Below are 22,173 nucleotides of genomic sequence, written 5' to 3'. Positions count from 1 at the left end.
TTCCGCACTTTTGGTTTTCAGTTGCTTTTGATTTAAAGTCTTCCGCTTAGATTTTGTCTCGTTTATTATATTGTTTGAAAGAAAGCAGGAAAGGTATTTTGAATATTTGGCTTGCCTAGCTCCGATAGTAGGCGACATCACGACACCCGATTGTGGGAAATCCGGGTCGTGATAATTTATTAAATAACATAAATTGAAGATTGAATCTTTTGGTTTTTAGAGATTGGAAATGTAAATATTGGAAATGAAAAAATTAATAATGACAATGTAAAATTTAAAAAATAAGCATAATTATTAAGTTAATATTTTACATTATAACTTAATATAACAAATAATATAATGAGATGTTTCTTTGTTGGACCAAATGCAAATGACAATTCATTTATATTCTATTACTTTATCCTAGTTGGTTAAAATTTATTAATTTGGCTTTTTTATACTATCCTATAATTGATTTTGCTCAATATTCTTCTTGTCGTAAGGGTTTTGTCAACTTGAAAAATAATTTTATTTATATGATAAATTTAGAAATAATTAAATTGGATTCATTTGCTAATTAGTTAATTCAAAAACTTAATTATTTATTTCATAATTAAAAGAAATGATAGATATTTTTAGACCATTTATTATACGTCTACAAAAAGAGGATATACAACAACTTCCTCTATCTTATATTATATTTAGTGAAGATAAGTTGATATTTGAATTCAGTTTGATTTTTTTTAGGCACTAACTCTTGCCTTTCTTATTTCTTTGGGACTCATAAAACCATATAGATTAACGTCTTTCAATATGTTATGATAGCTAGAGTCTAAAAAGTAGGATTTCTTATTTAGTTCACTAAGGAAATATTTAATAACCAAAATATTAGGTGATTTAAATGTCCTAAATATTAGGAAAGTAATTTAAATTATAATTATATCCAATATAATTTTTTTTATAGGGTAATAAAGTTCATTTCGTTAAAGGCATTCGTGCTTTTAATATAGTATAAATATAAATATAGCTAGATAATAGAAAAAATAAATAAAAAATATATGGATCTCAACACCACTCATTTAATTTATTAGCAAGAGCAATTTCGGTACCTTACATATATTTATCTTATATGAGAACATCTTCCTTTATTTCTTAAAATGAGACACAGAGGGTATTTATTTATATTTACTTCTTATGAAAAAAAATATCATATGACTTAGAAATTCGTAGTTTTTATTCAACTCAGTCATAGTAATATTACATAAGCTTAGTCAATAATCCGATATATTTAAACTAGTAGATTTGTTTGAATAATAACTCTAAAGCTGGGGGATTGTTAACACAATCTCGTGCAATTGTAAGTGTCTGTTTGGCTACTCAACCAAGTTTTGAAAAACAAGAAAAAAGCCTAAATGCCGGCATAAGATCGCACTCTTTTATTATTTATTGCAATAAAAACCTGTAGCGATACGTTAGCTAGTACATCATAATACTTTTGTGTGGTTTAGAAGTAAATCAATTATGCAGGAATTAATAATGTAAAAGTTAAAATACAGATATGCAATATTTTTGTATAAATTAAAAATATTTATTCATTTCTAACAATTAAAATGAAGTTCATTTTGTGTCATATGAATTGTAAATGCATTCATTACATTAATTATGAAAAAAATAAAATTATGAAGCAAACGTCAATAACATTATTATATTTTACATGAAAAAGGAAAAGAGTTATTAAACGTTATAAAAAATAGTAGTACTAGATTCAAATATATAAGAAAGTTAAAGAGCAAATCATGAGAAGATTCTTAATATTAAGGGGAGAAGAAGAAAATAGAAAACAATGGGAGGACCTGAGTAAACAATTCAAACCAAAGGAGAAAGAAAAAGAATACCCAAAATTACTCAGCACCTTTCCTCTCTCCCCACTCTGTCCACCATCGCAGAGTGCAAGTAACTGACATATTTGCTAAAACCCTTTTTCAAGTTTTTTTGAAACCCTTTTCAAAGCTGAATACTGTATAACTTCAAGAATCTATTGAAGCATTAATTAACAGCTAAAAAAGATGGAGGAAAATGGCGTAGCAAGCAATGTAGCTCGTGCTATTGTGGCTGCCCTTGATTGGAACTCTTCTCCTGATGCTCGTAAAGCCGCTTATTCCTATTTAGAATCCGTAAGTATCTCATAGTTCATTTTTTTAACCACAACCTACTTTGTTGTATTTGAATTTCGTGAAAGTAATGGGTTTGTTTTAATTTTTTATTTGCTCCATTTGAATTGGGTATTAAAAAGTTTGATTTTTAATGGAATCTTGATTTTGAGTTTTCAAAATTACCATCTTGATTTTTGAGCCATGATGTTTTTGTTAAAGGGAGGAGAAACTGTGATTCTTGATCACCCTTTTTGAGTTGTATGAAGTCTTCTGAAAGAGTTGGGGTGTTTACTTGCTAAATGTTTATATGTGTCTGTGGGTTGTAGTTTCACCATATTGCATTGATTTTTTTGAAGAAAAGGTAGGGTTTTGGTGAGCTTCTGGTTTATTGAGCTACTGACTATGAAAAGGCAATTCCTGCTAAACGATATAGGGAGTTCTGCTGATAGAAATTGGTTGGCTTTAATAATTTTACTTCATCTAAAAAAGGCTTGAATATGAGTATTCGAAACAGCAGTTTGATCTTTGAGTATTAGGGTTCTGCTGAGGGGTTTAGGTTCATGTGGAAGGGAGGAAGGAAGGGTGGTTTTTGATCACTTTTCTTGTACTTTCCTTCTTACTCGAGTTATTTGTAGGCCTCTGATGAAAATTGGGGTGTTTCAACTGCATATATTTATTATTTTATTTATGTAGCTTCAAAATATTGGAATTATGATATTTTTCCAATGACCTTTTCATTTTTGAATATTTTGAAAACGATTATATGGGTTTGTAGAGTCTTATGAGTTACTGAATATGAGTAAGTGCAAATCATGCTAAAATAGGTAAATGAGTTTTGCTGATAGGGTCAGTTCCATTTCATGGGATTTCACTAGATAAAAAGAGAAACGAGTTTGCTTTTGATGCAGTTGAAATTTCATTAAAAATAGTCATTTTGGGTATTGTAAGATATACCTTGCAGTTTTCCAGGAGTAAAAAGAGTTGTAAAGCAATTGATATGGAACTTCTAAGGCCACTTTGTGGGATGAATGGTTCTCAAAATGAGATTTGGGTAGGATGTATGTCTGTATTGGTGAATATATTGATTCTCTCATTGGCCCCTATTGGTCTCCTTTTTTCTCCCAATATCAATCAATCAGCTATGCTCAATTCCAAACTAGTTAGCGTTGTCTTTATCAAATCCTCTATATTTCTTCCTCTATTTTCGAGTTTATTTCATTCCAATACTGGTAAACAACTTCCGTTTAAAGGCAAAGTAGATATTCTCTAACTCTTTCACTTATCTGTACTTGGGCCTAATGTAAGTGTGATAACAACAACTTAGCCTTAATCACAATTGGTCTGGTATTGCCTATATGGATCATTGGCTTTCGTGTTCTCTGTTTTGTCAATCTACATTAATTACTAGAGGTTACAAGACTTTTGAGATACCTTCCATTCATATGATTTTAAGTTTATCTCATATCCTTTGAGCAAATTCAATCATCATGGTACTTATTGATTGGTGTGTTTAGAGGTCTATATACCATATGACCGAACCATCTTACTCAACTATACCTTATCTTATCTTGCACCCTACGTATGATATGATCATTTATGATTTTGTTCAATCTTTTATTAATTCACGATGTATGCATTTCTACAATACTCATATCCATATGCTGGATCATAGGGGACAACATTCACTTCCATATAACATTGCTAGGCTTGTAAACATTCTACAGAAGTTAATTTTCATTATTTTCTTTTTGTTTGGTATCTTCCTATCACATAATGCTCTTGATGCAATCCTTCATTTTATGATTTTAACCATCCTATTTTGATTTTGCGTTACATCTTTATCTGTCATTCCATTCTCTTAGAAGATTGAATCTAAATATCTTTTTGTCGAAGGCTAAATCTAAATATTGAGGCATTTTTTGTATTTAGGCACTACAATCCCATCATATCTCACTGCACTTTTGTTCTTCTCATGGAGGCTAATCTTGTAGCCCCGATTCTCCATCGTACTTTTATTTATCCTAAAACCTATCTCTCTAGGTTGCTCCTCAAAGTTATAGTTTTTTGTTGACTCTTTTGCTATTTTTGTCAATTAATACAATATCATTGGCTAATGACATGAGCCACGAAGTCAGTCCTATTTGCTGTTGGTTAGCTCATTGTTAACTAGGGTACGCAAATATAGTCTCAAAGCGGATTACTCTTCCCTAATCCATCCATTGATCTCCCTAATTATTACTATCACAACACCATTATGGCTGAATTCTATTTTTATTCCTTATTTTAGCATTTATGTTGCTGATAACTTTCTATATCTTTTGCAGATAAAAGCAGGGGATGCACGTATCTTGGCGAGCACATCATTTATTTTAGTAAGGAAAGATTGGTCTTCAGAAATACGACTACAAGCCTATAAGATGCTCCAGGTTACATTATGATAACTCTGCATTTAGTTTCTTAGCTTTTTATCTTTAGTTAGGCCAGCCAAAAAAGTGGGTAATGTTGTGATAAATATCACATTATGGTGGATGTCTACTCTTATTCCATGATCTTCATCTCAAATGCTTAATGACATATTCAATGATATATTTTGTATGTTCAATGACATATTCCATGACATATTTTCTTCACTTTTTATGCCTATATTAAGGCCTTGTAATAGATAGGAAAATACACACAATTGAAGAAAAAAATCTCTTCCTGCTCTCTTTCTCTCTATATCTCTTAACTTGTTTTTCCTTGTTCTATATTGTTATTTTTGAGCTACAATCTTTAACAGGTAATCTTTTTAGCTTTTCTTTTCACAGTGTTTGTCTATTTTTTTTCTTCCTGGAGATTAAAAAAGGTAGAACTTAATTTCTATTAGTAACATTCTTCAATAATGAATTAAAGGGATTCATTCTCTTTATTCAAAAGTGGACGCAGATTTACAAAGTTACGCTTTTAACCTTCTATTGTTCAAGGAAAGAGAAAAAGACTCTGGTAATTAGCTTTTGTCTTCTATACAGAGGTGAATAAATAAGGTTTTAAAGCTCCACTATGCCCTATCCCCCCTTCTATTGTTCAAGGAAAGAGAAAAAGACTCTGGTAATTAGCTTTTGTCTTCTATACAGAGGTGAATAAATAAGGTTTTAAAGCTCCACTATGCCCTATCCCCCCTTTATACTCATGATATCCTTCTCCAGAAAATTTAAGCCCACCTGTCCGTAGAACAGAGGACAAAGATTAGCTGCTGGGGAAATCATAATGTCCTGTCCTAAGTGAGCATAAAGTACTTGACAACAAACACCAAATCTAGAAGAAAAAGGCAGAGTTTCTTTGCTTCAATATTTTTGTGATTGAATTCTGCAAAGAAGGCTTGCCACTTATCCTTATATATAAGGATTGTAAATGTCGACTCAAGTGTCCTTTACGCTCTTCTTGTTGAAATTTCATACAAGTCCACTCTGTGATTTATATGTCCAAGTATTGCCTGCAGGACTTAAACATTGAGCTCCTTCTATCCTTGTTCTCAAGTTTTAATTAATTTTGTAGCATTTGGTGCGGTTGCGATGGGACGAGTTAAACCCTGACGAGCGAAGGAACTTTGCAAGTGTAGCTGTTGATTTGATGTCTGAAATTACAAATTCCATTGAAGAATGGGCTTTGAAAAGTCAGACATCGGCTCTTGTTGCCGAGGTATTCTGCTGTTTCTTCCTCCCTCCCTCCCTCCCCTCCCTCTCTTTCTCTCTTTAAATTTTAATTTTGGTCAGTATATAGTTCTTAGGATCAATCAATTGTACTTGTTTCAGATAGTTAGGAGAGAAGGCTTAAGTTTGTGGCAGGAGCTTTTTCCATCTCTAGTATCTCTTGCTAACAAGGGTCCTGCACACGTAAGTTTCGTCTTTTTCCTGCTTGGTTCTGTAGTATATCTTTTTCACACTTATTTGAGGTCTGCCTCAGTTAATGCAGCTGGATTTTCTTTCTCCTTGCAGGCAGAACTGGTATCAATGATGCTAAGGTGGCTTCCTGAAGATATTACTGTCCATAACGAAGATTTAGAAGGTCTGTGCTATCCTGTGAACTGAATACATATTCAGCAACTTAGTTCTTGCAAGTAAAAGAGGCAGACTACATAGTACTGTTATTTCCTTGATTGGGGTGCTTAGGTGGGTGAGACATGGTGTTCAATATTTAGGATGTTGTAGCTCAACTCATTTCCGCTGCATGCCAATAGCAAAACTAGTGCCGGCAATATGAATGCTCTGTATCCATTCTGCTCCATATCCTGCACATCGATATTGTATTAAAAGGATTAATCATAGTTTGACTCTTTTTACAGTGACAAATAACCTACGGTAACCTTTCACCTTTACCCTGGCTTGGGACTGTCATATAGGCGGAGTGTAGAATGTTATTGAACGTAGTGTGTGTTTTATGCTGGAAAAAAGCTTGATATCTTAATTATATCCATTTTCTTATTACCTGGTACCTTTTTTGTTGATTCAGGTGATCGCCGTAGGCTATTATTACGTGGACTTACTGACTCTTTGCCTGAGATTTTTCCCTTACTGTATAGTGTAAGTCTTTGGCTGGGATTTTTTGTGCAGTTGGGATATTCTTGCATCATTCTAACTCTTTTTTCCATAACCAGTTACTAGAAAGGCACTTTGGAGCTGCACTAACTGAAGCAGGAAGACAACAATTAGAAGTTGCAAGACAGCATGCTGCAGCTGTAACTGCCACTCTAAATGCTGTTAATGCATATGCTGAATGGGCTCCCTTGCCAGATCTTGCAAAACATGGAATAATACATGGGTATGCTCTCCGCACTTGCAGAGTGAATAATACTCACTCCGTTTCAATTTATGTGAACCTATTTCCTTTTTAGTCTGTGCCAAAAAGAATGACCTCTTTCCCTGTTTGGAAACAATTTACCTTTATGCAATGATTTATAGCCACACAAAATATATGTGCTTCATTTTACACCACAAGTTCAAAAGTCTTCTCTCTTTTCTTAAACTCCGTGCCCAGTCAAATGGGTTCACATAAATTGAAACGGAGGGAGTATGAGTTTGGCAATAGTGTATTTATTCCTCTTTTTCAAATAGCTGTGGAATCTTGCTCTCCTCACCGGACTTCCGTCTTCATGCATGCGAATTCTTCAAGCTTGTCTCTCTGAGGTATGTTGCACTAATGCTATCTGGTACTATGTGAACATACATGTTTAGGTCAAGCATTTATAAGTTATTTCCTGAAACTACTTCCAGGAAAAGACCAACTGATGCTGCTGTCGAGTTTGATTCTGTGATGAGTAACATTTTTCAGATTTTGATGAAAGTCTCTGGAGACTTCTTGCAAAAATCTGACTCTGGTTCAGTCATTGATGACAATGAATTTGAGTTTGCTGAGTACATATGTGAGAGCATGGTTGCTTTGGGTTCTTACAACTTGCAATGTATAGCTGGTGATAGTTCAGTTCTATCGTTTTACCTTCAACAGGTGATTAGTTGTTTCTTATATTTTACTCTGACTGCAACATAACTTGAACTCATTGGGACCTCAGTTTCAATTTCCTTAATCTGTTCTCACTTTCTTTTGGTAGCGGGTGGGGGGTGGGGTAGAACTTGGTTTGGCTTCACAATTCTGGATCATCTTCTGGTTGACTGGGTTGTTCAATGTTATTTTTAAGGCAAAGAGGATGCCGGATGAGTGGAGGTGGAGTACGATGGTTCCACTGTATAAGAACAAAGGTGATATCCAGAGTTGCAACCATTATAGGGGTATCAAATTGCTTAGTCACACTATGAAAGTGTGGGAGAGGGTGGTTGAAGCGAGGGTGAGGATGTCGGTGTCTATATCCGACAACCAGTTCGGGTTCATGCCGGGTCGTTCTACTACAGAAGCTATACACCTTGTTAGGCGGTTGGTGGAACAGTACAGAGATAGGTAGAAGGAACTACACATGGTGTTTATTGACTTAGAGAAAGCATATGACAAGGTTCCTAGGGAAGTTCCTTGGAGATGCTTGGAGGTAAAAGGTGTGTCGGTTCCCTACATTATGGCGATTAAAGACATGTACGATGGGGCTAAGACTCGGGTAAGGACAGTGGGAGGTGACTCTGAGCATTTTTCAGTTGTTATGGGGTTACACCAAGGCTTTGCGCTCAGTCCGTTCTTATTCGCTCTCGTGATGGACGCGCTGACACACCATATTCAAGGGGAGGTGCCATGGTGCATGCTATTCGCCGATGACATAGTTCTGATTGATGAGTCGCGTACCGGTGTTAACGAGAGACTGGAGGTTTGGAGACATGCTCTTGAGTCTAAGGGTTTCAAGCTGAGTAGGACGAAGACGGAATACCTGGAGTGTAAGTTAAGCGTTGAGCCGGGAGAAGTAGGCGTGGATGTGAGGCTTGACTCACAGGTCATCCCTAGTAGATGTAGCTTCAAGTACCTTGGGTTGGTTATTCAAGGAGGATGGGAGATCGACGAGGATGTCACACACCGTATTGGGGTAGGATGGATGAAGTGGAGGTTAGCATCTGGTGTCCTGTGTGACAAGCGAGTGCCACCGATACTCAAAGGTAAGCTTTATAAAGCGGTAGTTAGACCGGCCATGATGTAAGGGGCTGAGTGTTGGCCTGTTAAGAACTCACATATCCAGAAGATGAAAGTAGCTGAAATGAGGATGTTGAGGTGGATGTACGGGCACACTAGGATGGACAAGATTAGGAATGATGATATTCGGGAGAAGGTGCGTGTGGCTCCCATTGATGACAAGATGCGGGAAGCGAGACTCAAATGGTTCGGGCATATACAGAGGAGAAGCCCAAATGCTCCGGTAAGGAGGTGTGAGCGGCTAGTTGTGGAGGGCATGAGAAGAGGTAGAGGGCGGCCTAAGAAGTATTGGGGAGAGGTGATCAGGCAGGACATAGCGAGACTTCAGATTTCCGAGGACATGACACTTGATAGGAAGATGTGGAGGTCGAGTATTAGGGTTGTAGGTTAGGAGGTAGTTGGATTTTGCACTAGTTCGTTCCGTTGCTAGAGTAGTCTTGTAGGGTTTTGTCTAGGTAGCGGGTGGCAATGGCGTGTCTTTCTGTTTCTTTTTTTATTTCCAGACCTATTTACTAGTTATCGCTTTTGTTTTGCAGCTTTCTTCTGGATTTTATGTTCCTGTTTTTCTTATATTTTCTTATGATTTCTGTGATAATACTGATATTATCTCCTTTTGTCTTTTTGTCTTCTTGAACCGAGGGTTTTTTGAAAACAACCTTTCTACCCCTTCGGGTAGGGGTAAGGTCTGCGTACATACTATCCTCCCCAGACCCCACTAGTGGGATTTCACTGAGTTGTTGTTGTTGTTGTTGCTTTTGGAATCGTATACATTATCTTGCCAAACAACCAAATATCTACTGGTTCCACCGAGCTGGTGTTCAAACATGGGCTTAAGCTTGAGATCACTTAGGTGTGGGGTTAACTTGGAGGGTAATTTCGTGAGGCAAGAGGGGTTATGGTTGTTATGGAATTTCAATAATATTCTTAAAAATTATTCATAGAAAATAACATCTTTGAATTTTTTAGCAGAGAGGACAACCTATTCTTATACAATTGAAGGAATTCATAGAGTGTTTCCCCGTCTTCGATGATTGGAACGCTAGGTATCAATAATGTCGAATAGAGAACTATAGGTCTGTTTAAGATAGTGAAGCATTGTCATCTTATCTTCCAGCAGAATGATGCTAGGTTCTCGTGCAACAAGTTAGTCGGATAGATTGGGATATGGTGTAAGGCTGCAGGTTTACTTTAGGGTTACCATTTTTCACCATTGACAGTGCGATCTAAAGAATTTGATATGTATATCTTTTGACATGAATAACAGTTACCTTCTTGTCCTATATCATACATTGGTTTCTTTTCAAGTGAAAATTCTTTTGGTTCTCCCGCCCAAAAATAAAAAGGAAATAAAAAGAAAAACAGAAACTTTTGTTTAATAAGAAAGTATGGAATCTTAGGGGACTCAAGTATGGTGGGTTTATCTTCTTTTACGTTGTCATGTAGCTACACGTCTGTGCCGGAAATTTTTGAGATGGTTTGGGTTACAATTGCCAATGCTGGGGAGCTTGAAGGAGGCACTATTTAACTGCACTTTTAACAGAGGAAGAGAAGAAGCAGGGCATGGGAGATTGCTCCACTAGCACACTTGTGGGTAGTATGGGGAGAGCAAAATATTAGAGCCTTTGAAGGGAATGAGAAAGACTTTATACAGTTGAGGATGAGCCTCTGCTGCACCCACGAGGTTCCAAGTTATACAGAAGATGGGTGTCTTTAGTAGAGAATTATATGTTTTTGTTGATCTTGTACTTTTTGGTATACCACTTGTCTATGGGAGATCTCCTCATCTTTAATAGAATTATTTACCTTAAAAAGGAGACTCAAGTATGATTGGTAGTCTGAATGATATCCAGGATGTGTAGCATGTCATTTTTTTGAATGATTTTTTTTTTATGCATCTCTTGACTATGCGTGTTTATCACAGCTCATTTTATTAATTTATTTTCTACAAATTTCTAAATTTTTAATTCATTGCTAATCTAACTTCTCAGTACTTCTCAGATTCTCGGATTTTTCAAGCACCATAAGCTTGCTCTTCATTTTCAATCTCTACCATTTTGGCTGGTGGGTACCCCAAGTTTATTTGTCACTGATGTGCATGAAATCTTTGTACAACTTATGTTTCGTATGACCTTCTTTCACATTTTTTCCCTTGATAGACGCTTATGAGAGATTTGCTGTCAAAGCCAAAGATTATTGGGTCTGTGGAGAACTCAGCTACCAATCCCGCAGTGGGATCAGGACATGATACTGAGAAAAGCAAGATATTGGCTTTAGTAAATGATGAAATCTGCAGTTCTATATTGGATGTATCTTTCCAGCGATTACTGAAGAAGGAAAAAGTTAATCCTGGAACATCGCTTTCTGGTGGGACATTAGAGTTGTGGAGCGATGATTTTGAGGGCAAAGGAGATTTCAGCCAGTACCGTTCGAGGCTGGTATATTCCTGTGGCTCCTTTCAAATTTTTGGTGTTTTCTGTTTCCAAATGATTCTAAAACTTTGGTGGCAAACGGCAGGAAATGATTAGGAACAATGACACTTTTCGTTTCTAAAGCTTTTCTCCTTTTCAAAAGAGGGAAGGAAGTGATAGGTACCATGCATCAAGGTTTTACAGGAATTGCTTAAACTATGACTATTGTTATTCTGCTCATGATTGGTAAACAATATATCTACTACTTGATGTTTGAATAGAAGCCATCTTCCTTCCTTTTGAAGTTAAAAATGCTTTAGTTGAGAAAAGAGATTATTATTGCATTCAGAGAGAAGTATCTACTCCAAGTGTGCTGACGTTCTCCTTTCATACTTGCGCTTGTCCTCTTAACATGAAGGATACAACTTCTAGTATCTTCAAATTATAATTGACTAGTTTTATATTCTTGAAAGCATCAGTAATGAGAAAGATTATTTTCTTCTGCAAAACAATCATGTTGGGTGAGAAAGCATCACCAATACAACTATTTTTGTTCGGTGATTATTCAACTTATGGATCTTGGAAAAAACAAGTATTAATTGAATGGTTAGCTATGCATGTAGCTATCAAAGTAATTGCTGTGTCCAATCCTTTGATGGGATGAAATCTAAACCAATAGCCTAAAATACTTTAGCCCTACTACAGAGTTGTAAAATCGCATGTAGACTCCATAATCACTCGCTAGTTAACACTTCATGGAGCTTCAGACCATTGATAAAGTCTTTTCCATGTAAAAAAAACTCTAAGAAACCTCTATTCATTTTCTTAATATTCTAGTTAATCTAACACATAATTGCTATTTACTTGACAATTTCTCCTTCAGAACTAGTTATATTTCGTGATTTGCCTAGCTATGTGTAACTGTACCTTTCAGCGGTAAATGTGCATAATATTGAGTCACTCTCTTACTTTGCTCAATCATGAACTGCAGTTGGAGTTGATCCGTTTTGTTGCAGCCGCCAAGCCTATGGTAGCTGCTGCTAAAGTTTGTGAGAGAATTATGACTATTATTAAGAGTCTCTTCCTTGTTCCTTATCCTGCTCAGGTTGGTTCACAAACAATTGTCTTGAACTTGTAATAGCTAACAATGTCCCTTATTTTTCCTTTTTCAAATCTCTCACATCCTTCGTTAATTCAGGAATTGGTTGTACTTGAGAGTATGCAGTTGGCTTTAGAAAATGTTGTAAACGCCGTGTTTGATGGATCAAGTGAAACTGCGAGGAGCAATTCTGAAGTTCAACAGTCATTGTGCAGAATGTTTGAAGGTTTGCTGTGATTTCCACCTCATTTTTAGAAGTTTTTTTACTTAGCTTTCTTCTTATCCTGAGAAGTTGGGTTACTGTGAACTGAAGGTCTGCTTCAACAACTTCTTTCTTTGAAATGGACTGAACCAGCACTTGTAGAAGTTCTCGGGCACTACTTAGATGCCCTAGGACCCTTTCTGAAGTATAATCCAGATGCTGTTGGCAGTGTAATTAATAAGTTGTTCGAGCTTCTGACCTCACAACCCTTTGTTGTCAAGGTCAACTACCGTGTACCATTCTATTTATTTAATAGTGTGATCTTATTTTCCGTCCAAAACAACCACCATGACAACTATTGAGTAAAATTGGCAGGATCCTGCTACAAGCGCTTCTCGACATGCGAGATTGCAGATTTGCACATCATTCATCCGGATTGCAAAAGCTGCAGACCAGAGCATTTTGCCTCACATGAGAGTAAGTTACACTCGTTCTCATTAATTCGACATGGCACTTGCTTTACCAAATTTTCAAGTCAGTTCCTTTAATTGCTGTAGTGTTGTGCCTTTGACTTGAACAAGTTTCGAACATGTGCACTGACATTTTATGATCTGGGCAGAAATATGTAGAGTAGCTACATACTTTTGACAAAAGGACTAGGGTATCTTAGTTTTCCCAGAGATGCCCCTTGCAGAATATGTTACTTGAAAGCCCAAATCACATCTTGATCTGGCCTTTCTATATGGAATATTTTAGACTCTTTAGATATACCGTCATCTCGGGTACAAAAGGAGTGTGTACGTTTTGTTTTCTGGCAACACAGTGGAAACCAATTTCAATTGAAAAGAGAGCCTTGAATGTATTATTAGCTATTTTCCAAATTGATCCGACTGTTTTGGGAATAGTCTTCATCTTTCATAATGGGACAGGTTCTAGGAAGTACAGAATGGCACGTGAATTTCTATTCCTGGTTCTTTGTAGTTATTATGTTTGCACTAAGTTTTTACCTACACAAGACTACTTTATGATTGTATTAGTCATTGTTTTGACTGTGAGAGATGTTGGTTTTTACATTTGGACATGAGTTTGTTTGGTTGCCTTGGAATGTGACTGCATTTTCTCTGTTGTTTTTCAGGGAATTGCTGACACTATGGCATTTTTACAAAAGGAAGGTCGTCTACTTCGTGGGGAGCACAATCTCTTGGGTGAAGCATTCCTTATTATGGCTTCTGCTGCTGGGTAGCTACTGGTCTTAATGGGTTTCAAATGTATGTCTAGTATATCATGGGCTTTGACCTTTATGAGTTCTCAAAAATGGTGCAGGGCGCAGCAGCAGCTAGAAGTTTTAGCCTGGTTACTTGAACCATTGAGCAAACAGTGGACACAGCTTGAGTGGCAAAATGCATATCTCTCTGATCCGACAGGTTTGATTCGACTGTGTGCTGATACACCATTTATGTGGTCCATTTTCCACACAGTTACATTCTTTGAGAAGGCTCTTAAACGGAGTGGTCTAAGGAAAGGCAATGCTAGTGTACAAACCATGCCAGCATCTGACTTTTTGCATCCAATGGCATCTCACCTCTCGTGGATGCTTCCTCCTCTTCTTAAAGTAAGCAAGTTCTTAGGAACTGTTTTGCATCACCCATTTCCTTAGTAAAGATTTGTTAAAATATGTAAATGTCTTTGATTTTCAGCTACTCCGTGCCATACATTCGCTTTGGTCTCCACCTGTTAATCAAGCATTACCAGGAGAGATAAAAGCTGCAATGGCTATGAGTGATGTTGAAAGGGCCAGTCTTTTCGGGGGAGGTAACGTTAAATTGCCTAAAGGCGCTCTAAGTTTTACTGATGGATCTCCTTTAGATATGAATAGAGAAGGCTATGCAGAGCCAAATGAAGCTGATATCCGCAACTGGCTGAAAGGTATCAGAGATAGTGGGTATGTTGCTGCTCTTCTGAATCTCTAAAACAGATAATGAAAATATCATCTTTTCAAAGCTGTCATGAAGTTCTATCTTAGTTGACATGGCAATTCTCATTTAAAGCTTTTGTTGATGTTTTAGGATCCTTGTAAGGACTTAAGAATCTTCCTGTACCACCCCTTGTAATTATGGTTAACCATACCTGTTTTGATACAATTAATATATATGCAACAAATGTTACCTTCTCAACAAAAAAAAAAAGAGGGAGGGAGACGAGAGGGAGAAACAGGAAATGGATTGATCTCCAGTTCCTCTCCATAATAGCAGGAAAAAAAGAAGAGAAAGAACATAAATAAATAAATAAAAGATTACCTTGCAAGTTTTGTAACATCTTTTTAGGTTTTCTAGGAAGCCACTGCATTCTTAGTATGGATTATTTTAAGCCAATCTCTAGTCATTTTACATTGTAGATGCTATATTATCTTTTGCTAGCAGATTAATATTGACATCTTGAACTGCACTAGTATCTGTACTAATTAGAATATATATATTGAAGTGTCTTGTTTTCCAGAATTCTCCTTTCTCTATTTAACTTCCCACTTGATTGTCTGTAAAGTGCCTATAAGATCTGTCATTAATGCTCTGCAAACTCTAGTATGCTATTAAAACTATGATCTGCGATCTGCCTCTCTCTATTTCTACATGTGATATATGCCTTTACTCCATGCTCTTGTGTCTTGGGAATTAGTTTCATGTTTCCATTTAGTGCTCTGGTTTTGTTAATGAAGTTTTCTTGGCTTTAGGTACAATGTACTGGGCTTATCAGCAACCATTGGGGATTCTTTGTTCAAATGCTTAGACTCTCCGTCTGTTGCTTTAAGCTTGATGGAGAACATACAACATATGGAATTCAGGCACTTAAGGCTGCTTCTTCATTTAGCCTTGATCCCATTGATCAAAAATTGCCCTGCCAATATGTGGGAGGCATGGCTGGAAAAGCTCCTGCACCCATTACTTGTCCACTCTCAGCAAGCTCTTAGCTATTCATGGTCTAGTCTCTTACAGGAAGGTAGAGCAAAGGTTCCTGATCTCCATGGCATAGTTGATGGCTCAGACTTGAAAGTGGAAGTAATGGAGGAAAAGCTTCTTCGAGATCTAACTCGTGAGACGTGCTCAATCCTCTCAGTTTTTGCTTCATCTGCACTCAATGCTGGACTTCCTTCATTGGAGCATTCTGGCCATGTGAACCGAGTGGATGAGTCATCACTTAAAGACTTGGATGCATTTGCCACTAACTCCATGGTTGGGTATGTGGAAGTTGTCAATTTAAGTTTGCTTAGTTTGTGGACGAGTAGACCTCTAGTCTACATTCTTCTGTTCTTCTCAATCTTGACCTTGTGATTTACGTGCAGATTTGTGTTGATGCATAAAAGCATAGCACTTCCAGCCTTGCAGATCAGTTTAGAGGCTCTGAGATGGACAGATGGTGAAGCTGTAACTAAAGTTTCTACATTCTGTGGAGCTGTAATCCTCTTGGCCATTTCAACAGCTAATGCGGAGCTTCGGGATTTTGTTTGTAAAGATTTGTTCCCTGCTATAATACAAGCTTTGGCTCTGGAGTCAAATGCTTTCATCAGTGCTGATTTAGTTGGTCTTTGTCGCGAAATTTTCATTTATCTTGCTGATAGACACCCAGCACCGCAGCAGGTTATTCGGATCCCACTCTTTTCAGTTGCTTATAGCATCAGATTTAGCTGTAGCACTTGACACCTATGTTCATTGCAATTCTTTTTTCTTCCTTTTCGTCTGATGTTCTTAAAATAGAATTCCAGCGGTTATGCTTATCTATTTGCAATAATCCTCATATATATCTATAATATTGTTTAAAGGCCAAGAGCTTTTGGGTATGACAAATTATTTTGATACAGTTCATATAAATAAATAATGATAAATGGCATTAGTCAAAAAGGTGGCAATTGCCATGCAAGTTTAACCCCTAGCATATTAAGAAACACAAGATACTTACTGTTTACATAGATACATGTATTCTTTTTGATAACCTTGTTGTCCGGACCATATTGCACACACCTCGACTAATTTCACGGGGTACCTGCTACCCTCACCATCACATGTACTGGCATTCTGTCCTCCAAGGTTTGGATTGATGGGAAGTAGTCACCTAGTGTTTTTGCCTCCGCTGGGATTTGTACCCGAGACTTCATAGTTCTCGACCCACTTCATTGACCGCTAGGCCTCACCCTTGCATTAAACAATATATTTGCAGGCATTCTTAAAATTGCATCTTATCTTTTCTCTTTTTTTCTGTTGATATATTGGAATTGAGCTTATCTTACATTGTTAGTTGTGAAGTTTTTATGCTCTATCCTCAATAGCAAGCATAATGAAGTTTACCTTTCTGAAAGCATGCACGTCTTTTATCTGCTATTCGATAAAACTCATACAAATTTGAACGGCTGCAGATTTTACTTTCTCTCCCTTGCATTACATCCCAAGATCTTCAAGCCTTTGAAGAAGCGTTGACCAAGACTCTTAGTCCCAAGGAGCAGAGACAGCATATGAAGAGCTTCCTGTTGTTAGCAACAGGAAACAAATTAAAAGCTCTCGCTGCTCAAAAGAGCGTTAATGTCATCACAAATGTTTCGGGTGAGTGCACTTCAATCTAATGCTTTGTGTTTTTCTCCTGTCCTGTGCATACTAACCAAGAATTTAGTTTTTGAGCTGCTCATTAACTGGTGATTCTGACTTTTATTCTTCAGCAAAACCTCGAAATGTAACTCCCGCTTTTGAATCCAAGACCGATGAAGGAGATACTATTGGATTGGCTGGAATCGTGTAAGGAAGTTTGTTTGGCATATCCGCTTTCTGTATAGAAAAATCACGAGTATATTATCAAAAAGGTCCGAAATGTCTCCCATTGTAATGATTTGGTCCTCAATGTTGTTTTTCATTCTTTTTCTGCCCCTGGTTGAGAATATTGGTTTCCAAGTAGTCCTTTAATCTCATTGGTCGTAAACTCTAGGGCAAATTCCTACCTCTTTTTTACAAAATATGCAAAAAAAAAAAAAAAAAAAAAAAGTAATACTAACAACAAATGTTGCCTTTCTTTTTTTGGGTTCAGCATAAATTATTAAATTTGCTTTCTAGTCTAACTGGAAATTGCCCCTTTCACCAGCCTGTTGAGGTTGGTTCAATCTGAAAATACTTATCAACCATTGACGATGTAGCAAGACGAAATGAACCTTAATGCAACTTTCCACCCTCTAACTTATTCATTAAAAAGAAAATAAAAGGGCAATCTTGAAATATATTTAGGGAGCATCACACGCAACTACTATATTAGATTACTTCTGTGCGAGAAAAATGTATGTGAAAGTATATTGTTTCTTCTCTCTTTCGTATTAAAATACAACACAGTTCCTTTTGGCTCTTAAAAATCGCAGTTCATGATGCCCTTGTATATGCTTTAGATCACGTAAAAGACAAAAATGGTAATAATTGCACCTATTAGTCCCATTTTTGGTCTTAATACTTAGTCGGATTCGTCATTTATTTTCAAGAATAGCTTGATGAATACAAACTTGCTAATTGTACCAAATAATATAAACGTGAGGAGGACTGAAAGAGCAGATTGACATCTCCAAGTAATAAACATACATGTGAGAGTAAACCAAGAAATTAGTCACCTAAACTTCAAGAAAATTTTGTCAAATTTTTATGCGTAAAAGAAAGGAAGATGGGGTCAGTATTTACCATTTTGACTAGTAGCAATACAGATTGGCAGACAAAAGTTTTAAGTCCTAGGTGAGCAGAGTGAGTGTAACTTATGGAAAACTATAACTAGTCTATATTGGCTTTCTATAAAACCAAACAGATTTTACTCTTTTCCCCTATTAAAATTAAAAAAAAAAAAAAATGGCAGGAAGAGGACGTGGAGGAATACATGGAGGATTTATATCTGGATTTGGTCCTCTCGGCTCTGCAGGACTACTGGGAAGTGGAGGCATTGCATCCCAACTTGGCTCAGGAGGACTACTCGGGGGTGGCGGACGTGGAGGTGCTCCACGTATTCTCCGATGGACACCTACAAATGAAGGCAAAGGGACTCAACTTGGCGTAGAAGGACTTCATGGTGGTGGAGAAATGCATGAAGTTGCAGCCATGACAGGGGAACTTGGAGGTATAGGGCCTTCACCGAGTCGTGGAGAGTTACCTGTTGTTGGAGGTACCGAAGGTCAGCTTAGCCATGGACGTGGTGGTCCTCCTCATGCACCTAGTCCTGGAAAGCTACCAGAATTGAGGCCTAAACCTGGCTCAGGAGTGCCAACAATGGTTGGACATGGCAAGGCATGTGGGGGTTGTTACCCTGTCCTAACCTGTTGGTAAGCATATTCAAGCTAATTATGCTACAAACAGTGGCATTGACCATGCTTTCTCTTTCATCTAATTTCACATGCATTTTTCTACTTCTTTCTCCTCTCACTCCACCCAACGAGATCAGATTTCTAGAACAAAGTGAAGTGATAGACAATGTTACTTAAGACTTTCATATTCATAAGCGACGAGAGCAATTTTAGATCATCTGATCCTCTCATTCCTTGGATTAAGCAGCTTTTGCAGGAGTATATCGGTCCGGCATAATATGCTGGAGTTCATACACAGGTGCACCGAACTCCAGTATATTATGCTGGACCGGTCTCTGTTGCAGCAAAATAGTGGCTATTTTTCATTGACTTCGTAAACGCCGACTATTTTTGAATGACTCCGAAAACTGGCTATACCGTGCTATTTTTATCTAACTGTGTTGTTTACACTGGTGCAGCCTTAACTTCTTTTGCTGTTGTTGGAGAGGCCCAATGGGCTTACAAGGGCGTTCAGGACCAATGGGGCCTCCTCGACTCTGATTTATTATTTTAAAATCCTTGCATTAAATTCCATAATGTACATACTTAAAACATGAAAAATGGTCATTCTGTAACGTATTCTTTTAAACTAAACTGGCATACAAAGTGACGACCTCATCCTATTCCTATCTGCATTCAAAGCTGAAGTTGATGCTTTCTGAAATATGTTCTTTTACAATAGTTAACAGAAAAGTAAGGAAAACTCAACTGGTTTAGCAATGGATTCAAGCTCTGTGCCATTTCACATTGCACTTTAACTATTCGGTCATTGAATTGTCCGTGCAGGATGTAAAAAATAGATTCTCCTTTGCAGGGCTCGGATTTATCATACAAACTAGTGAAATTTTCCGCGCTTCACGCGATTATAAGAAATATCTCTAAATTTTAAAAAAAGAAAAATAACAACATATAGTGGATGAGAGAGATAATTTTTAAAAAAAAATTAATATGGATATAAAAGATAATTCTACATATTGATAAATCATATACTTAGCATTTTAATTAGAATTAGATTTTAGGTAACTGCATTTTTTCCTGATTTTCTTTTTAAAAGGAAATAAAAGAGAAAGGATTTTTAAGAAAAAAATTTCACTTACATATATTATAATTAATGAGGAGGAAGTGAGAGGTTAATACATGACTCTTTAAGTACAATTATATGTTAGAGGCATGTAAATAGAAAATTTTTTAATTAGATAGTAAAATATCGACTTTGCTAAAATTTCTCCTATTCAAATAAAAGAATTATGAAATAAGAGTAAAGAAACTAATAACGAAAAGAAAATAAAACAAAACAAAAGAAATATGTGAAAATTGCGGCGTATTCTTTTTTATATTCCTTCTCGTTAGGCCCTTCTTAGCCTTCATCTTTGTCTTTTCTTTTCTATTCATTAGTTTCCCTCTCAAATTCTCCATTCCAAGGAGAATAGAGTACTTCACTTCAGAATACTTGCTCAATTATTTTTATCCTATCAGCAAAATAAAAAAGTTTTTATCTCAAATAATAGGCAATTCAAAGAAGAAAATCAAAACATAACTTTCAAAAAGAAAGATAATTATCACATTACTTCAAAAAGAATCAAATGTTACAAAGTAAACCAAATACTTTATTTGGTTTTGTCGTACATATAATACATGATCCAATCATACGAATAAAATGAAAGACAATTTACTACTTATTTTATAAAAATCACAAGTAGAAAATAATTTCTATTTTACAAGAAACAAACATGCCCTTGGCTCAGCAAAGAAGAACTTGCGCCTGCTCTGTGACTTTTAGCCCAAACACTTTTTACTGACTAAAAGAAATAAGAAGTGTTGCTGAAATATCCAATGAATGGCGTATTTGAATGTTTAAAATTTATCCCTTCTACACAATGAGTTGTTATTGGTTAGTAGTTAGTAGACTTCCAACGAAATTTAACTCATAAGTAATTAATTTGAGTCCAAACGAAAATACAAACTTGCGACAAACAAAAGTTCATAGAAAATAAAGCGAAAGAGAACACACGAGAAAGTAAATAGAGAAGAAAAGATACAACTTGAGACCTTAATCTTAAGAAAATAGAAATACAAAATCAATGTATAATTTTTCGAGTTCTTGTCGACACCCCCTCCCGCAATATCGATCATTATTCAAGAGCCTTCTTCCTCGAGCCAAACTAAAACATGAATCAAATGTTGTAGTAAATATTACAGCATTACTATTTCAAGTAAAGAATAGAAAGGGTAGTCTTGGGTAGGAGTCTCATGAAATAATGTTATGAATTTATATAGGAAAAAATAGATGAGTACCATAAGGTATTTTAATTTTTAAATTAAATATGTGGGGGTTATAAATATGAAAAGCATGAGAGTTATGAATATTATTAAAAGTAGAAGTTAAGGGAGTATGAGTTATGAAAATGAAATTTTAAATTTTAAAGTAAATAAAGGACAACAAAGATAAATGGAAATGGTATTCAATTGCTAAAGCTAGAGCAGTGTTAAGGGATTGGAGTTATTGAGACTATTAAAAGTAAAAGTTACGAAGATAAAGAGTTGTTTATTATTATTATAAAATAAATTGAAAGAATGATGAAAAATCCCCCAAGAAGGAGAAAAAAGATGTAAATATGTTTCTTGGCCTAAGAGAGGGGAGAAATTCAAAAATAATCGGATTTACAAGTGGTCATTCAAAAATAGCCACAGTTTCAAAAGTAATCGAAATTTAGCCACTTTTCATGTAAAGATAAATCTGAACGAAAACACTATTCAAAATCCGGAAAAATACTCTAGCATAATATACTGGAGTTCCAGTATAATATACCGGTCCGGCGTAATATACTGGAGTTTAGAGCATCGGTGCTCACTGCTCCAGTATATTATACTAGAGCCAGCAAAGTATATCGGCCAGCATAATATGCTGAAAGTTCATACACAGGTACACCGAACTCTAGTATATTATGCTGGACCGATCTCTGTTGCAGTAAAATAGTGGCTATTTTTCATTGACTTGGTAAACGTTAACTATTTTTGAATGACCAGTCCGAAAACTAGCTAGACCGTGCTATTTTAACCTAAGAGAGGTGAAAAAATAGATTCTCCTTGCAGGGCTTGGATTTATCATACAAACTAGATGCTTTTAGAAACTACTCATTTTTGTTCGCCAACAAACCCACACCAATAAATAAAGTATGCTTTAACTTCTATGCCTCTCTAGTGTAAAATATTCTACAAAATCACTCCTCTTTAAAGGCAATTAAAAGTAGCAACACATACCACTGAAATTAATAACCTGAATAAGATAAAAACCTTCAACAGAAATAAATTGTGCCGATTATGTGAAAATACATTGACACTGCCAGTGGAAAACACCAACAAAATAAATAAATGAAGTTGTTCCT

General features: G+C 36.2%; 2 protein-coding genes across 3 annotated transcripts; both read left to right on the top strand.

Annotated features, from left to right (window-relative positions):
• The first annotated feature begins 1,782 nt into the window (after nucleotides 1-1,782).
• LOC107830040 (protein HASTY 1) lies at nucleotides 1,783-17,359 on the top strand. Of its 2 annotated transcripts, none has more exons than XM_016657521.2 (22): nucleotides 1,783-2,153; nucleotides 4,457-4,558; nucleotides 5,667-5,810; nucleotides 5,924-6,004; nucleotides 6,107-6,176; nucleotides 6,621-6,691; nucleotides 6,766-6,929; nucleotides 7,223-7,294; nucleotides 7,382-7,613; nucleotides 10,731-10,793; nucleotides 10,889-11,167; nucleotides 12,132-12,245; nucleotides 12,339-12,465; nucleotides 12,553-12,722; nucleotides 12,817-12,918; nucleotides 13,577-13,680; nucleotides 13,765-14,053; nucleotides 14,139-14,383; nucleotides 15,170-15,673; nucleotides 15,779-16,073; nucleotides 16,847-17,030; nucleotides 17,144-17,359. In XM_016657521.2, exons 1-22 carry the CDS (start codon nucleotides 2,046-2,048, stop codon nucleotides 17,221-17,223), a joined length of 3,600 nt encoding a protein of 1,199 aa, XP_016513007.1. In that variant the 5' UTR covers nucleotides 1,783-2,045; the 3' UTR covers nucleotides 17,224-17,359. The 2 variants fall into 2 exon arrangements, with proteins under 2 accessions (XP_016513007.1, XP_016513008.1); XM_016657522.2 differs by having other exon boundaries at nucleotides 1,790-2,153; nucleotides 5,928-6,004.
• Nucleotides 17,360-18,299: 940 nt separating this feature from the next.
• LOC107830038 (uncharacterized) lies at nucleotides 18,300-19,403 on the top strand. Its single transcript, XM_016657519.2, has 2 exons — nucleotides 18,300-18,766; nucleotides 19,207-19,403. The coding sequence occupies exons 1-2, from the start codon at nucleotides 18,300-18,302 to the stop codon at nucleotides 19,286-19,288; spliced, it is 549 nt and encodes a 182-aa protein (XP_016513005.1). The 3' UTR covers nucleotides 19,289-19,403.
• The last annotated feature ends 2,770 nt before the right edge of the window (nucleotides 19,404-22,173 follow it).

The sequence above is a fragment of the Nicotiana tabacum genome, chromosome 7 (assembly GCF_000715075.1).
Source record: "Nicotiana tabacum cultivar K326 chromosome 7, ASM71507v2, whole genome shotgun sequence".
Classification (NCBI taxonomy): Eukaryota; Viridiplantae; Streptophyta; class Magnoliopsida; order Solanales; family Solanaceae; genus Nicotiana; species Nicotiana tabacum.
The sequence above is the reverse complement of the archived record's forward strand: the minus strand, read 5'-3'. Positions and strand labels throughout refer to the sequence as shown.

Coding starts and splice junctions, on each gene's coding strand:
- LOC107830040 (XM_016657521.2), top strand. CDS start 2,046: ATGGAGGAAAATGGCGTAGCAAGCAATGTAGCTCGTGCTATTGTGGCT. Junction 11,168..12,131: donor GCCAGTACCGTTCGAGGCTG/GTATATTCCTGT, acceptor CATGAACTGCAG/TTGGAGTTGATCCGTTTTGT. Junction 12,246..12,338: donor TTGTTCCTTATCCTGCTCAG/GTTGGTTCACAA, acceptor TCGTTAATTCAG/GAATTGGTTGTACTTGAGAG.
- LOC107830038 (XM_016657519.2), top strand. CDS start 18,300: ATGGCAGGAAGAGGACGTGGAGGAATACATGGAGGATTTATATCTGGA. Junction 18,767..19,206: donor TACCCTGTCCTAACCTGTTG/GTAAGCATATTC, acceptor ACACTGGTGCAG/CCTTAACTTCTTTTGCTGTT.